Source organism: Hesperophylax consimilis, chromosome 16, assembly GCF_061612785.1.
Source record: "Hesperophylax consimilis isolate HC1 chromosome 16, BYU_Hcon_1.0, whole genome shotgun sequence".
Classification (NCBI taxonomy): domain Eukaryota; kingdom Metazoa; phylum Arthropoda; class Insecta; order Trichoptera; family Limnephilidae; genus Hesperophylax; species Hesperophylax consimilis.
In genome coordinates, this window is record NC_142851.1 from 6,930,427 (window position 1) to 6,949,262 (window position 18,836).

General features: G+C 33.1%; 1 protein-coding gene across 1 annotated transcript in view; it reads right to left on the reverse strand.

Moving 5' to 3' along the window:
- Window positions 1-18,836, reverse strand: part of LOC149416611 (uncharacterized) — a 70,880-nt gene that overhangs the window by 24,273 nt on the left and 27,771 nt on the right. Inside the window, exon 5 of the mRNA XM_089641283.1 lies at window positions 933-1,087. Coding sequence (XP_089497409.1) covers window positions 933-1,087 — 155 coding nt within the window. The remainder of the gene's footprint in view (window positions 1-932; window positions 1,088-18,836) is intronic.

An 18,836-nucleotide genomic window follows, 5' to 3' on the forward strand; every position in this document is an offset into this window, starting at 1 on the left:
CTCTCGTGGAATAAAAATGTAGTATCCAACAAGGCCACCATCTTGCACCGGAACCGCAACCGGAACGTAAGAAAATAATTTACAGACAGAACAAATGCCAAATGGTCAAGTTAAATGGACAGGATTTTTAGACATTATAAATTTGACACAGTGACATTCATAACGCAAAATTATTTGATAGGTTTTCCCTCGGAAAATGGCTAGGTACCTACATACATACGTAGTTTCACCATTATATGATCCTTTACTAATACTTTTACGGAGGCTATGTCTTTAACGCATGTATGTGTTGAGTGTCCGTTCGAGGCACATCGACTGGACGATGTGTTTAGGAAGTGCACGTGTTCTTCGAAACGGCCACTTTAACCATTTCGACCGAAATTATAGGAAGTTCGCGAAGTTGTATTTTTCGTTGATGGCAAAACTTGGACTTGGTATTCCTTTGCAACGACAAACCAGAAAGTTATTACTAACGTGATGGAATATTTAAGGAACTTATACTTACTCGATTAAAAATATCCTTTTGAGAAGGTATCCGAAGTGACCAGCGTATCTGCGATATCAATAAAAACTTCAGACACTGAAAAAAATACTGATTTTCCACAAAAAGATGTCGAAATGTTTAAATTTGATTTGAAATTGGCATCCGTAAATAAATTTATTTATTGCTGAGCGAGGTCATAGGGTAGATCATATTCAAAGTTTGAAATCGATTTACTGTAATATGATAGCTCAAATCAAAAAAGGTATATTAGAATATCTACCTCAAATGTGACGTAGATTCGCCAGCTTCCCGCACGTACCACTAGTTTCCGGACACCATTTATAATGTGTAATTAATTATTCAGGACCCCCTTACATAAATAAGAGGCCAAATTGATTCAGTGTGGTTTTGATTAGAGTTACGATGATTAGGTACTAATTTTCGTCACCTTCGACATAGGGCCCCCTCCTGGGGTGCTCCCTGACCCGGAGCCCCCTGAGCTGGTTGGCCGAGGGCCCCGCGGGCTGGCTGCCCTGCTGCAGGCACTGCGGGTCCCCGGGGCACAGAAGGTCTCTCACGCGCTCGTTGTAGATCTCAAAATAACTGGAAAAAATAAATATATATATATATATATATATACTAGCTGAAGTACCAGGCGTTGACCGGGTTTACACATGGCCTTTCGAAATAAGACTTAGACAGTGACCTTCAAACTATCCTGTAACGTTGGAATTTCGAAAAAAAGTTATTCAAGATTATCTAATGATTTTCGCAATGTCTACACATTTAAAACATTGTATATGTCACTAGTAAGGAGTCATATCGAGTATAATCCCACAGTTTGGTCTCCAAATTATGAAGTTCATTCACACGCCAATGAAAGAATCCAATATAAATTCTTAAGATATGTAGATTTTAGAATAGGTATTCCTAGAGAATGCCTAGATTACGGCCACCTTCTTCGTGCAATTCTTCTACAACTTTGCAGTATTACGAGCTTATGGGACGAATCCAATATTTGGGTAACATATACTCCGATGTTGTAGATATATTTAGCTCAACAATATTCCAATATAAGATAAGCTTTAATACATTTTATAACTTAAAATAGAACTGTTTTATTCGGTGAAATGTAAACTATCATTAACCAAGAAGACTCTGGATGTGCAAAAGTAGATTGTTTAGATAAATGTTTATTGTATCTAATGACCAAATGATATTTATTTTATGTACTTAGGTGTTAAATTTCTGAGTTATTTTAAAGGTATTATGTCCCTTATGGCGTTCAATAAATAAATTTAAAAAAAAAATTACTTGTACTACCCCGAAATTGGCGCACTTAACCCTTTCACAACCGCATTATTGTTTCCACATATATAAAATATGTAATGCTTGATAATACGTACCTCAGGAAATTATTTGAATTTTTTTTTTAATAGAAATTATTCCATGTTTTTTCAATTTTGTAAAAGATAAGTTTTAATAATCTGGATACAGTCGCCATCTATGTATTGTTTGAATAGTTAATTATTAGAAATGGTGTGAATCTCTGCTAACATTTTTATAGCTCTAATATGTCGATAAACAGTTGCCTTCTTTTTCATTGTCTATATCAACAACTGTCAATGGATTAGTATTTTTAATCTATAAAGGGCCTGTTCCCAGTAAAAAGGTGTTCTTTCCTTCAGAAATCTATTACAGTAAACAGTGTTTAGCTGTACAAGGGTCGGTGCCCGTTATCAATAAATTGTTATTGTCAACGTAAATATTATAAAAAGCATGTTTTGTGATACAAAATAAAAAAAGTTAAAACACGACAAAAGTGTTTCCAGTAAAGGTCCAAAACCAGAAAAATATACAATATTAATTTGGCTTAACATTGGACGTCCGAGGGTATTTTTTAAATAGTAAGGTAAAATAAACGTAACACAAAAGTAATACAAATAACTATTTCATGTCAAAAATGCACATTTACATTGTAGTGATAATCTCTGAGGTACAAACAAATAACATTTTAACTAAAAATTATTCAGATATAATGAAATAATCTAGGATAATAAGTCATTGAAAATTCGCCATACTAGACGAAAACGTGTCCGTCACTACCAGTGTTAATTTGAATGAACATTGAAATTCATGTACAATATTCGGGCAAATGACTGTTAACAGTGAATTGAACTGATGTTATTATTATAGAACACATCTTTATGCGTTAAAATATTTGTAATTCGAGTAGAAAATATTGATTTCTCACATTAAATGAAGTAATCCAGCTACAAGCCAAAAATGTGTATATTCTTGGTATACCTTATATTGTAGGTAATAGGCATTAAAATCGCATGACAAACGGAGTCTAGAAACGTTCGATTTCAAGCACAAAACTGGTTTTTATTTATTTTGTAAATAATTTTATAAGAAACCAAAAAAGTTAATCAAGAGAAACTGTCACAGATAATCTTAGCTATAATACTGTTTTTTTTTTTATTTCGCCTTAAATGAATAAGAAATTCGACGAAACTCACAATCAGCAGATGTCAAAAAATTTATCGTTGTTGTGGCGGGAATAAGGGTTTCAACCGAGCAGAAAAAATAGACGCAACAGAAAAGATTAAAAGCTACAAGAAAACAAAAACATGGCTTTTCTAAATCGCTACCGTTACGGTAAAAAAATCACAAAGTTCGTGTTAATTTAAATTAACACTGGGGCTAAAAGTGTTCCTTCAGAATGTTGGAAATTATTTTAATTAAAAAAATCATCGGACTACAAACTGAAATGTATATTTTTAACTCCAAATATGCTCAGGAAACGCTGGTTAAAATTCTCAGGATACATCCTGATAGACAAGTTGGATACCCTGTATATTCTGAATTTCCACCGACTTGGATTATGTCGGTAGAAATTTGGAACGCGGGGTCTTAAAATAGGTTGCATATAGCAAAACCCTATGGTATTTGGGTCGATTGTATTGACTTTATTGAAAACAGATACGAATAAGCTTTCCAGATATGCGGTGCACACTGCACACTGCCCTGGCAACCTTGTAATATATGGAAGCTATTGCTCTGTGACCGACTTTTCTTTTTATATTGCTGAGAATTTTTTTCCGTCTTACTCTTTAACGAACATGTCTTAAACCCCCGAGTCTTGTCAAAATAATAATTGTATTTCAACAAATATCAAATTCAATGTCAAATAAATTCACTGGTTTTGAAAGAAGATGAAAAGACTCTTTCTAATTTTGCAAGCAATTAAAATCTAATATTTTACAAACTTTGCTAGTTAAAACACTTTTTACGTTATTTAAGAATAATCGTTTTTCACCCACAAAATACTTTACAACATCACAATAAGTCGATAACATGATGTATTTAAACTGTTTTGGCTCACAAACACAGGACAAGACAAATCTTTTCGTGTGTTTTTCTTGTATTGTATTTTTTAGTAGATGCGCGGGAGTAATTTTCGTTTTTCAAAATTTTGCGACTGTTTATTTAAACGGAAGTCTCTAGAAAGATTCGCAAGAGCGAGAAACAATAGTCCAATGTGAGGAGCTTTATTAACCCTAAAATAAATTCGGAATCTGAACGACACAAGTGAAGAAGCCGTGCACAAAAATTAGCGATGCGCGGCCCTAGTGTATTGGACAGACCTACGGTTGAATTTGCTCTGGCAAATTTCTAAAATAAAGTGGATGTAAGTGAAGAAGTCTCGTAAAAACAATATTCAGCGCCCGGCCCGGCGTAATGAATGGACCTACGGTCGAATTTGCCCTAGCAAGCCTAGAAAACTTATCTTTCCGTGGGATTTACATATTTAAAAAAAATTATTTCTGATGAACGTATTAGTTAACTTTTGACCAGTCAGTGGCTGCGTTGGCATCGCGTTAGGTCCCACCCAAGCTTCCATCACGACACAAGCAACATTTTCCACTTATTGTGGTGGTAGTAGAAGATTTTCAAACATTGCCAGGTTATTCGTGACCCGGGAATGTTTATCTTTCTTTTTTTTAAATTAAAAAATTAAAATTAAAATCTCAGATTTTTCTAGATGAATCCCTCGGGAAGTTAATAATTCATCGACTAGAAAAATAATATCTGGTGCTAACCGCTAATTTAGTAGAAAAACGTTTTACGTAAAATATTTTAATGTTAGATACTGTTTTTATTAATGCTAAATATAAATAACTTACATCCATGGGTAACTATCTGTACAAAAAAGGATGGTATCGTTATGAATTATTCGGAATTAATAAAAATGTGAGCCTAGAACAAACCCCGGTCATTAGAGTTTTGTGTCGCCTTAATGTTAAAAAATATGTTGGGTTCTTATTTATTTATTTATTTATTTAATATCAACGGTATAAATATACCATAAACAATGATAACATGTCACAGTTAAAATCTTAGAAATATTTAAAAAAAAGAATTACAAATATATGTGGCATTTGATTGTGAAATGACATTAGAGAGTAAGTAAGTAAGTAAACAAGAGATACAAGTACATAAGTTTCTATAGTGCAAATAAGGTAGAATTAGATTAAATTAATATTGATTGAAAAGATTTGATAGCATAGCCCTCTTGTACCTACCTTGCGTGCAGTTAAATAGATCTGCCACATCTGCGTATCTATTACTAACTTCATGCAACCTAGGTACACGCGAGTGTTTGGAATACTCAGTCCTGATATTGTTGCATTTAAATAAAATTTTAGAACGAGTAGCTCTCGTGGGTATATGAAATTCAATGAGGTTAATTAAATCAGGACTGTCTATACTACCATTTACAATTTTGAACATAAATATTAAGTCGGATATAATTCTTCGATCTGAGAGTTTTAATAAATTTAGATTTTTCATCAAGTAATTATAATTTATATTTTCAATGGGAATACCGAGTTTAAAATTAATGTGTCTTAGGAATTTATGTTGAATTTTTTCGATTGAATCTGAATGTAATTTGTAGTGGGGGGATCAGATCGAGGAGTTATATTCGACTTGACTACGAACCAGGGATGTATACAAAATTTTTAATGTTGAAATATTCTTGAAACCTCTGGAATTTCGAAGAATGAAGCCTAGCATTTTCATTCCTTTATTATTAATATTATTTATATGCGATATAAAGTTTAATTTAGAGTCGAAAGTTATCCCCAGGTCATTAATTTCTTCGACAGAGGTAAGGATTGAGTTATTGAGTTTATATGAATGAATAATTGGTTGAGTTATTCTGTAAAATTTAATTGAATAACACTTATTTATGTTCAGATGAAGTTTGTTAAGAGAACACCAATTAATTAACCTGTTCAAATTATTTTGTAGACAGATACAATCTTCAGCGCTTTTGATTATTTTAAATATTTTTAAATCATCTGCGAAAAGTAACGTATTAGTATCTTCATCAAATATATTTACAATATCATTTAGGAACAGTAAAAATAATATTTGGCCTAAATGAGACCCCTGTGGTACACCACTGGTAGCTATAAATTGATTGGAAATGAACAAATTGATTTTTACAAGTAAAACTCTATCAGTTAGATAGCTAGCAAACCATTGTAAAAGTTTTCCGTCAATACCGAGCTTACGTAGTTTGATCAGGAGAATTTTATGGCATACTTTGTCAAAGGCCTTGATAAAGTCCGTATATATGGAATCGACTTGAGTTCTGTTAGCTAATGCGTTTGATATATAGTTTTCATATAACGAGAGATTTGTCAGAGTTGATCTACCCGACAAAAATCCGTGTTTATTCTGAACAATGAGATGGTTAATACATGGTGAAATTTTATCAAGTAATAGTTTTTCAAAAAGTTTAGGAATTACAGATAGCTTACATATTGGTCTATAGTTAGTAACATCACTTTTATTGCCCTTTTTAAATATAGGAGTTAGATAACAACGTTTCCAAATATCAGGGAAGCACCCTGTGTCAAGGGATTGATTAAACAATAGAAAATCGGCTCAGCCAGTGAAGTAATGCAATTTATCAGGATATTGGGATGTACATTATCAGGTCCAGCCTTTTTGTTTTTGTCTAAGGATTTGATTTTACTTATAACGTCGTTTATGTTGATGTGTATGGCAGGGATATGTATGCTCTCGCTAAGCGATGAAGGTGGTATATAATTGTCTGGGATATCTTCGTCATAGACGCTTTTAAAATAATCAGCAAAATAGTTAACTTTTACATTCATGTCAGTACTACTCTTTTCTTTGAAGTGCATTGAAAGGGGTAAACCTTGTTTATTTTTTCTAAGAGAGTTAACGTGAGTGAAAAAGTTTTGAATATTAGAAGGTATAGAGTTTTCGATTCCATTTATATAATTAGCATTTATATAATTTGATATCTCAGCAGTATCAAAACATATAAAACAGCTGAAGGTAACTCAGAATTGCATCATAAAGACCATACTAAAGGTTCCCATAAGGACATCAACAACAGAAATTTTTAAACAATTTGACGTTCCAAGCATACAGAAAATCTATGCCAAAAACATTTTGGTACAACACCTCAAAAATAATTCTCAGGAAAACACCTCACATACTCATAATACCAGAGCCAAACAAACAGAGATACTAACTATACCAAAGTGTAACTCTACCTTTGGACAAAGAAGCTCTGAATTTTTAGCAGTAAAGGTATATAACAAACTCCCACTTAGTATCAAACAAATCAAAACAAAAAACAACTGCATTAAGAACATTAAATCTTGGCTTAAGGAATTACCGGAAAAAGAACTTACTAGCATATTTAAAACATCGTCGTAGAAGTTTCTGGAAACCCTTACCCAAAACATGAAGTCGAACCATAGAAGTCGCTGAAAAATTATTCAAAACCTAGTCCCCCTCAGCACAGGATCTCCTAGTGAGGAGGACTATAAAAATCTATATCAATTAATCATATAAATATATATAATTCTTATAAAAATGTTTAAAAAAATGTAATATAGTAACTAAATAAAAAAAAAAAAAAAAAAAAAAAAATTGAAATATGAATTTCTTGATAGTTTTTTACAGTTCTAGTAGACATAGTAGTAGATAGTTTTTTTACAGTTTTAGAGTTCTATACTTGTGAAATATCTTGTAGTCGATAAGAGAGTTCGATTCTTTAAAGTTTTTGTGTGCAATTTTTTTACAGATAACTAGGTTAATTAGCTCGCCACTGAACCATTTTGGGAACTTCGCTTCCTTGAAGTGTGAAAGTGGTACAAAGCTTTCAATGGCCTTATTAATAGTTTTGTAAAATAATTCAAGATTATAGTTAATGGTATTATTATGGTGAAGAAATGACCAGTCTTCATTTGCAAGATATTGATTCATGTTAGAATAGTCAGCTTTGGAGAAATTATAAGTTAGGTTCTCTATGTGATGCAGATTCACCAGTTTCCTACTTTACCGACAAATTTTATTTTTACATCAAATACATTTGCACATTTGCACTGTCTATTTTCCCGCTGGGCGAGTTTGCCCCTGCTAGCCATGTTTACACTTGTAAAGCTTCGTTTAAATATATACAGTTTCAATAATAATCCTACACCACATACCGTGAATGATACGAGGTACGCATGTTTATATGACGGTATATTTACAGGTCAGGGGTCGGCAGACTTTCTAGCAAGAAGAGCCCAATATTATGGCAAACCGGTCGGTGGCTCAATTGACATCGCGTTTGGGTCCCACCCAGGTGTAGTGTGTTTAATTCCTCAGCTGGCTAAGTCCTCCATCACTACACAAGCAACATTTTCAGCTTTCTGTGGTGTTAGTAACAGATTTTCAAATATTTATTTATTTAAGATCAACGGTACAAATATGCCATTCAATATAATGAATAACAATTAATTGTGGCATTTGATCTTAAAATGACGACAGAAAGTATAAAATTAATACTAGAAGGAGATACAAGTACAAAATAATATCAACAAGTATGAGTAGACCGACGTTATATTAGTAATGATTTAGAATATATGATATTATAGCCTTCTTGTACTTAGCTTCTGTGCAGTGAAACAGATCCGCCAAATCTGCGTACCTATTACTAACTTCATGTAATCTAGGTACAAGCGAGTGTTTGAAATAGTCAGTCTTCGAATTGCTACAATTAAACAGGATTTTAAAACGACTAGTATTATCAGGTTATTCGTAACCCGGGAATATTTGTCTTTGTTTAAAAAAATTTTATAAAATAAAAATACATTTTCGCTGTGGCTTTAAGACTGCTAAAACAATACGAAATATGTTATTATAATATGATGACGGACGTTACGATGTGTTGAATAATATTCTCACTGGTATCTTCTATCTATCTATATAAATAAGAGTTACAAGTATAATCTGATGCGGGAGGGAGACCATGAGGCATGTGGCGATTTAATACAAATCTACAGTTTTATACCAGTATTGATGAAATTTTTTACAAGTTTAAAACAAGAGGAAGGCCACTGTCTACATCTGATTTCGAAAAACTTTTTGTAAAGCACGGGCAGCGCCGGGGATTTCAGGTAGTGTATATATACATATAAGCGAAATTCAAATAGATTTCTTAAAGTACTTAAAATGAGCCGCGGCCTGCTGACCTCTGCCCTACCCTTTATATTGACTAGCAACCTGTGTGGTATTTACTCTATTCGTAGGTATGCAATAAACTAGTATTATTGAGGTATAGGTAGATATTACACACTGGTCTGTGTGGTGTTTACTCTATCAGTGTGAAACCAATAGGTAACCTTATTATAGAAGTAGATAATCCTCAAATGGCGACATTGGACTTGGCAAAATTGGCAAATGTCAGATAATTCTCTTTCACATTAATCAGGCTTAAGGTTCACCAATGTCGATGTTATTTTAATACCTGATTATAAGCAGTACATATTCGAAAACTCGTAGAAACATTATAATATAAAATTTTAATTGTAAAAACTTTTCATTAACTTTTGTAGGTTATACCAATCGATTTAATATATCATTGCAGAATATGAACAAGAACACGATACAGGAAATAAAAAGATAACGATCACAACTAGGAATTGAGTGGTTGAGTGGTTAAGACGCTGTCCAGGTAAGACAAGAGATCCTGTTGTGACCGTTATATTTCTATTTTCTGTGTCTTGTTCTGTTTCAGGAATTTTTATTTTTTATTTTTTTATAGTGAATACCTCACAAGAGTCCCAACTGCTCCCGTCTGGAGCCAGTGAGACTATGGCATCCCCAATTGAGGGATGTTGTGAGGCTGAATGTAAGTGGGGAAGGGAAAGAGGAAGGTGGGGAAGTACCTGGCTATTCAGATCTAGTCACTAAACACGGCTAAAGCCATTTGGAGCAACGTTTCAATTCTGAATGGTGGTCTTACACCAGGGCGATACTGGTAGTATCTTCCACTCTGGAACGTGCCGCAAATATACTATATATTATTTTAATTAATTAATTGTGAAATAACACAAATTAATCAAATAAAATTTATTTGCGCACGCCGGGTTCGAACCCGCGACCTTCGGAATGGCAGTCCAATGCGTTACCACTTTACTATGCCGGCCGTTGGACTATCACTAAATTACAATATTACATAACTAACCACAATGTCAAAAAAGTTATTCCTAACAAACAATATAAACTCATGGCATGGATCTCCCCTGGCCTCGTTAAATCTATCCACAGACGCAATAAAATTTAAAAAATGCTAAAAGACAACCAGATAATATTTTAGTACAAGAACAATATAAGAAATATGGAAACTTGTGTAAAAAACTGATATAATCTACAAAACACATTTATAGGAAATTACCTTAACTCCAAAACGTTTCTGGGAAATATTTCGAAAAATTACAACAACAAAAAATAATAAGTCTTCCTTCATACAATCGTTAGATTAATTAATCATCAAAAACACAAATACTTCTAACCCTAAACGAATGGATAATTTTGCTAACCACTAATTCACTTCAGTGGAGACAAAATGTTTTTCTCCCACATGTTTTTCTCCAAAATGCTATTTTCTCCCCGCAGGTAGATGTGCAGGACCACCGAAGCGAAAAGGACGCAGCCAAATTATGAAAAAATGAAATATTTACATTCAGTAAATCACAAAGGTAAAGGTAAACAGAGTAAAAAGTTCAGAACTTATTTCAAGTAAATACAACCATTAGATGGTAATAGTAATAAGGCCAAATGAGCCGCAGTACTAGTCAGCTAGAAACATGAAGGGTATTGTTATAAGCCCTAGCTAGTTAGAGGATTACGAAAGAATCCATAAAAAAATTAGACTTCAAGAGAAAATAGTCGACAATGTAAGAAAACTGAATCTGAACTAGCCCACATACCCACAACTGTTTATTTATTAATTTTCGTTAAATCTACAGCTTACATTTATTTCAGTTTGTACATAAGTATTATATATTCAAAATAAAACTAATTCTGGATTTCCTCTTTGTGACTTTACCTCTACTGAGACAGCATAATAAGGAATAAGTAAATTAAATTTGTAAGAAAGGAATATGAATTGAAAAATTTATGCAAAACAAAAGATTATATTAAACGAATAATTTACAAAACAAAATATTTATCAAAACGTTTATAGCCATGGAGAGAGGTTGTAGATATAAATCAAATTATAATAGAAATATAAACAATTTAACGTTATTCACAAACCATCAGAGAAATATTCTTTTGTGGACCTCTTGTATTTGATAAGTTCGCAATTGAAAATATCGACTTTGGATAATACGCTATTGTAATTATTGCATAGTCTGTTCAGGCAAAAGAATTCTGCTTAGAGTTCTTCAACTATTCTTAATCTTAAAGCATACGAGATACAAACAACGACTAAAGAAGACTTAAAAATGATAGATCAACTCAAGACATTGAATGCTTGTGGGCCAGACAAAGTTTCCTCAAATCTGCTGAAAGTATTAAAATCGCTTATGGCAAGCCCTATTGCATTCCATGTCAGGCATATTCCAAAAACACTTAAAACAATCAACTGTTTTATTAATGTTTTTTTTAATAGCGCCATCTGTTGGACGTGAAAGCAACACGCGCTGTTGTTTCTATATCTGGACAGACAGACTGAGCCACCGCACCGCGTGGCGGGGTACATCTAGTACATAATAAAAATGTAATTGATGATATATTAGATATTTGTAAACTAGGATTTACAAATGGCTGAAATAAAATCAATAAAAATTTCAAATCTCTTGTCTGATTATCTGAGTATTTTTATCTGACTGTACAGTTTAGGGTTGCGGTAAACGGAAATGGCGGCCTCTATTTTTTTCAAAAAGAACGGTTGAAGTTTTCAAATAGCATCACCAATAAGAAAATTTCAAAAAGAAAGTTAGCAAAACTAGGGATTTCTGTTTCAAAAACTTTTACACAATTTCCCGACCTGTATTCCGATTTTTTTTTCCTTTTTTCCCGGTAAAATTAATTCGGAAAAAATAATTTCTTGATCAATAATTTTCCAACATTAAAAAAAATTCCAAACTTCACATAGCAAAATCAAAAAGGTTAAAAAAAATTCCCTTAGATTTTCCGAGCAGTATTTACGATATTCTAATTTTGATAAAAGATTTTTTTTGGAAGGTGGAAAATTCTCAAATTTCACACAATATCAAAAAAAAAATTTAGGAAAAGACCCAGACCCCAATTTCAAATTCCGACTGCCAATATTGTCTAGCCCAACTTTCCTGAAACCTGAAATACCATTTCCGATTGTCTCGCTGTTTGTTTCGATTGCATTTTATTGCCATGTGATATCAAATGCAATGTTCGATTACACGAACAACGGAGCGATTTTAGAATGGAGGGTGTTATTCTCAATTTGTATTTATACCTAATAGTATAAGGTCTTATCTCGTCCAATAATTTCAATCGTCAAGTAATTTTTAGTCATAATAATGTACGTTATTTTATCATTCGGAACACAGGGCTGTCCTTCATGACTTCTCAAAATACCAACAGTAGCAACAATCTTTTATTTGAATGAGAATTAGATATATATAGCTCGTTTTCCTCTCATGTTTTTAAAATTAACATTCTCCACTGTTTATTGTCCATCTCAATGTTTCATTTCTGTGAAACATCTGATACTAGAACTAGTACTTTTAGAATAGAACTTTCAGAGAACTTGAAAATTAATTTTGAGATGATGAATTGATCAAATTCTCTGAAACAAAACCTGTTCAAATCTGGACACTTTTTCTTTTTTAAATATGGCCATGAAAATTATTTTAATATGAAAATTCGCCTTCGTTTCTATATCTATTGAAACAATAGCCAAGAACAGAGTTGTAGGATGAAACCCACTTTAGTCTTGAACCGCTCGAACCAATCGTATTTACCAATACTTTTTAGCGATGATAATTTACGTTTTCATCTCGATAAAACATTATTTTTTATTTTCATGTAACACTTCACAAGAGCGCCCCTGACTGCACATTTTAAAGGCAAAGAAAAATATATCGCCGGAATAAGAAGAATAATATAAAAGGGGGAAAAAAGGTGCCGGTGGCTCGTTCTACTTGCGAGCCAATTTACAAAAAACGACCCGAAAGTCGAAGAAACTGTGGACTGTACGTGGATCAATGCTGCTTGCTCTTTCGAGCAAGCTCTATTAAAATACCCATTAATACATTTACTTATTTATTTATTGCATCTCACTAAACATAAATCATGTTTTTTTCTCATAAAAATCAACCTCACTAGGACTAAGCCTGTATCGAGGTTAACAATTTACATTTGAGTGAAGCAAACATAGAGTAATCACAATCATAAAGTAATACTACACACAAATACAAAATATTTCAAAAAGAAAAACACGTATTTGATGAGTTACCAGATGGGTAATTTGACAGTCATTGTAACAATATTTTAACCTGTGCGTCTATGCATTGTGTCTGTGCGTTAGAGATGGCAAAACATCCCCTTTTCCACAGAATCAATTAGGTTTATCGGGTATTTTGGGGCTTCAGTTCAGAATTCAATTGTTGGGCGTACTTGTCTTGAAGTTTAAATAATTGACGGAAATACCTCGACGAAATCGATCATCGATATTTACGAACCATGAACCAAACCATTCGTTCGTTATTATTGCAACTTGCAACATCATTGAGACATTTGCAGGTGTCGCAGAAATAGCACGCAGAATCCAAAGAGTGAATGAATCCACCATCATTCTAAATCCTAACACACATGTCAATCATGTCATGTGAAGCATGTAGGAATTGTGAAATGTTTACTCGGGGTTTAGCAGTGAAACAATCTGGCGTCGCGAGTCGCGGCAACGAATCAAACTTTTATAATTTGTTTTGGCGAAGTGAAAAAGTTTGGCGGGTTCCAGCTGTCAATTCTTGACACGTCAAATACTCACGCTCAACATTAAGGTTGAGAATTTTCATAGTTTTTCTGCGAAATTTTGAGGTAATTTAAATTTGATTTGAGGCAAACGCTTTGCAGATTGTTGTGGGTTTATGTTTTTTGCGTCAAAGGTTTAATGACATTCTCACATAAATGCAGTAATATTTTTTTGAAGTTCAAAAATCTTCTCTAAATAGTATAAAATAAAATCGCTTAGTTCTTCTAAACTACGCAACGGATTCGGATATTGTTTTCACTATCAATTAGAGAATTTCTTCCGGAAGGTTTATATATATAATACATGCATACTACATTTATAGATATCAGAGAAAAGTTGATGTTTTGTAATCGTAAAACAAATATTTTCGGGCGCTTACATTCGCTAACGCTGGCTAAACTTTATGAGATACATCAAAGTAATGTACTAAGAAAATGTATGTCTTAAAAAACCTACAGAAAAGTGTAAAATCGTTTATGTCTATCTCATAAGGATAACCCCCAGCAACGCCGGGTCGGTTAGTATTTATATATTCTTGTCTTGTCTTGTCGAAAAACTATTTCGACTAAATTCTTGTAAAAGATTAATGAAATATTTAATCAAAGCAAATCATAAATAGCAAATAAAATCTAAAATGCACCTCTGCTACCCTTAAGCCCGGTATATCAGTTGATTTTAAGCTCGGCTTGGTTGTAATATCGAACTTATAACATAATCCGTGTATAGATCATAAGTCTAGATATCAGCAATATTCCACGTATGATTTTAATAGAGGAACGGTTTGTAGGTCGTTTAAATATATAATGTATATGTTTCCCCATATTTCAATTAAATGTGTTACTGCTAGCACCTCGGCGTCTAAAACATGAACTATTCTCGGTCGAGATTTAGTCCGCTCAAGTCCGCTTTTTTGCAAATTTGAGCAAGGAATAGCGAATATCGAATATAGAATAGCGTCGTACATAGCGAGGATACGGACCAACTGATATACCGGGCCTAGGAGTAGCGAGATTTGGATGAAAAACTCCAATTTGGTGGTAAAAATAATCTCGTATCTCACATCTCTTCTGTTGTGAATGATGATCAAGTCTGAAGTCATCACCTTACCGGACTTTTCGTAATATCATAAACCGCGTTTGATATGTTTGAATACAGCACTTGTTAATATTTCCATTAATTTGACAAATTAACCGGAGCGTGTCTGCGATATCGGGACATCTCCCAGGCTATATGTGGTTCGCAGGGCCATTTAGCAGTGGATTCTGATAGCCATCATCACCTCGGAGTATCGTAAAAAGGCCATCAGCTCGTGCGATCATCGCGTGCCAAAGGCTATATACAGATGAGCCGTGAACACATTATTGCGTGCGGTGCGTTAAAGGCGAACCCATGATAACTCCGTTGTAACCTTCCCCTCTTTTTCGTAAGCCACGCGTGGAACAGAATGAGAGGTTACAGCGGAGCTCTTAGTGGAAAGACTAAAACTGTGTTAATCCATACAGGGTCAATGGAGGCAAATTGGCCATTACAAAAGCTAAATGGACGTCTTTGGTTTAAATTACTTCAGAGTATAATTAACCAAGACTAATAAACGCAATGCTTTGGAACTCAAAATATTTATTGCGGTTTTAATGCTCCAAGGTGTTTGTTTACATACAATTTTTTAAATGGTGAAAATTTCTGTGAAATATTTAATAACATGATTTTACAAGTAATACTTAGGGTCGGGGCGGGAACAGTTACCCCTATTTTTTTTTCAAAATATTTGCTAATTTTCCAAATAAAAAAAACTTTCGCGATGTGCACGGTCAACAAATATATTATTATCACTTACAAATTATTACTATCAGGTACAAAAAATAAGTACTATTGTCTGAATAAAAAAGGTGAATTCTGTAGAAAAGAGATCCCTAAGGTTTATGTGTGGTAAAACCATGTATGATCTTGTGAGAAATGTAGAGATCCGCAATACGAATGCTTGGCTGATGTAAGCGTAATGAGTAAGATCAAGAAATGGATGCTTAGATGGTTTGGGCAAGTAGAGCGAATGAGCGAAGAAAGAAGTGTAAGGTGAATATACTATGCAAATGTGAATGGTAGCAGAAGTCAAGGACGCCCGAGGAAGACATGGCACGACCAAGTGAATCAGATACTTGAGTCGGGCCATGTCAAGAGTCAGAACAATAGAAGAGTATGTATGAGACGATGTATGAATGCGAATGAGGCAAGGAGTGTGTGCCAAGACCGAGTTGTTTAGCGGTCCGTCCTCTCTGCCTATTCCTGCGGCGAAATGGAGTAATTGTTAGTTAGTTAGTTCATTAAAACGTGGCGATTGAGAAAGTCTCAAAAATACTATACCTACCTACTAAATAAACTACTATACCTACCTACTAAATAAAATACTATACCTACCTACTAAATAAACTACTATACCTACCTACTAAATAATATACTATACCTACCTACTAAATAAACTACTATACCTACCTACTAAATAAAATACTATACTTACCATCTAAATAAAATACTATACCTACCTACTAAATAAAATACTATACTTACCGTCTAAATAAAATACTATACCTAACTACTAAATAAAATACTATACCTACCTACTAAATAAAATACTATACTTACCATCTAAATAAAATACTATACCTAACTACTAAATAAAATACTATACCTATCTACTAAATAAAATACTATACTTACCATCTAAATAAAATACTATACTTAACTACTAAATAAAATACTATACCTACCTACTAAATAAAATACTATAACCTATCTACTAAATAAACTACTATACCTACCTACTAAATAAAATACTATACTTACCATCTAAATAAAATACTATACCTAACTACTAAATAAAATACTATACTTACCATCTAAATAAAATACTATACCTAACTACTAAATAAAATACAATACCTACCTACTAAATAAAATACTATACTTACCATCTAAATAAAATATTATACCTAACTACTAAATAAAATACTATTTCTATCTACTAAATAAAATACTATACTTACCATCTAAATAAAATACTATACCTAACTACTAAATAAAATACTATACCTACCTACTAAATAAAATACTATAGGTACTTACCATCTAAATAAAATACTATACCTAACTACTAAATAAAATACTATACCTACCTACTAAATAAAATACTATAACCTATCTACTAAATAAACTACTATACCTACCTACTAAATAAAATAGGTACTATACCTACCTACTAAATAAAAAAATAAAGTAAAATGATTTTGAATATTGTTTAGTTTTGAACCTGAAGAGTTATCATGTAATAAGCTATTATGAAATAAATAAGTAATCTGCCTAATTTATCTCTCGTCTATTGGCTTATCGTGATCTTTCATGGTTTCTTCGCAAAACCACATTAATCTCTTTTTCACTGTGGCTTCAAATGAAACGTTTGCTTTTAAACTGTGGATTAAAAATTAAACTTACATCGTTTATTTCATTAAAAGGGTAGGAATGTACAAATATACTTAGAAACATAATACTGATAATGTCTCAGACAATAACTTAAATAGTATTTTGTAGAATTTTGTGACGTAATTTGTTTTCCATCGGCTGCTAAGAATTTGGTAACGTTTCAAAATTATACAAGGTGGCATATCACATTCATACATACACGGTGGCATATCACATTCATACATGCAAGGTGGCATATCTCACTCATACATAAAAGGTAGCATATCTCACTCATACATAAAAGGTGGCATATCACATTCATACATAAAAGGTGGCATATCACATTCATACGTACAAGGTGGCATATCACATTCATACATACATGGTGGCATGTCACATTCACACATACAAGGTGGCATATCACATTTATACATAAAAGGTAGCATATCACATTCATTCATAAAAGGTGGCATCACATTCGCACATGCAAGGTGGCATATCACATTCATACACACAAGGTGGCAAATCACATTCATACATGCAAGGTGGCATATCTCACTCATACATAAAATGTGGCAAATCACATTCAAACATACAAGGTGGCATAGCACATTTATACATAAAAGGGGGCATATCACATTCATACATAAAAGGTGGCATATCACATTCATACATAAAAGGTGGCATCACATTCGTACATACAAGTTGGCATATCACATTCACACATACAAGATGGCATATCGCATTCATTCATTCATAAAAGGTGGCATATCACATTTATACATAAAAGGGGGCATATCACATTCATACATAAAAGGTGGCATATCACATTCATACATAAAAGGTGGCATCACATTTGTACATACAAGTTGGTATATCACATTCACACATACAAGGCGGCATATATCATTCATTCATTCATAAAAGGTGGCATATCACATTTATATATAAAAGGTGGCATATCACATTCATACATAAAAGGTGGCATCACATTCGTACATAAAAGGTGGCATCACATTCGCACATGCAAGGTGGCATATCACATTCATACACACAAGGTGGCATATCACATTCATACATGCAAGGTGGCATATCTCACTCATACATAAAAGGTGGCAAATCACATTCAAACATACAAGGTTGCATAGCACATTTATACATAAAAGGGGGCATATCACATTCATACATAAAAGGTGGCATATCACATTCATACATAAAAGGTGGCATCACATTCGTACATACAAGTTGGCATATCACATTCACACATACAAGGTGGCATATCGCATTCATTCATTCATAAAAGGTGGCATATCACATTTATACATAAAAGGGGGCATATCACATTCATACATAAAAGGTGGCATATCACATTCATACATATAAGGTGGCATCACATTTGTACATACAAGTTGGTATATCACATTCACACATACAAGGCGGCATATATCATTCATTCATTCATAAAAGGTGGCATATCACATTTATATATAAAAGGTGGCATATCACATTCATACGTACAAGGTGGCATATCACATTCATACATACATGGTGGCATGT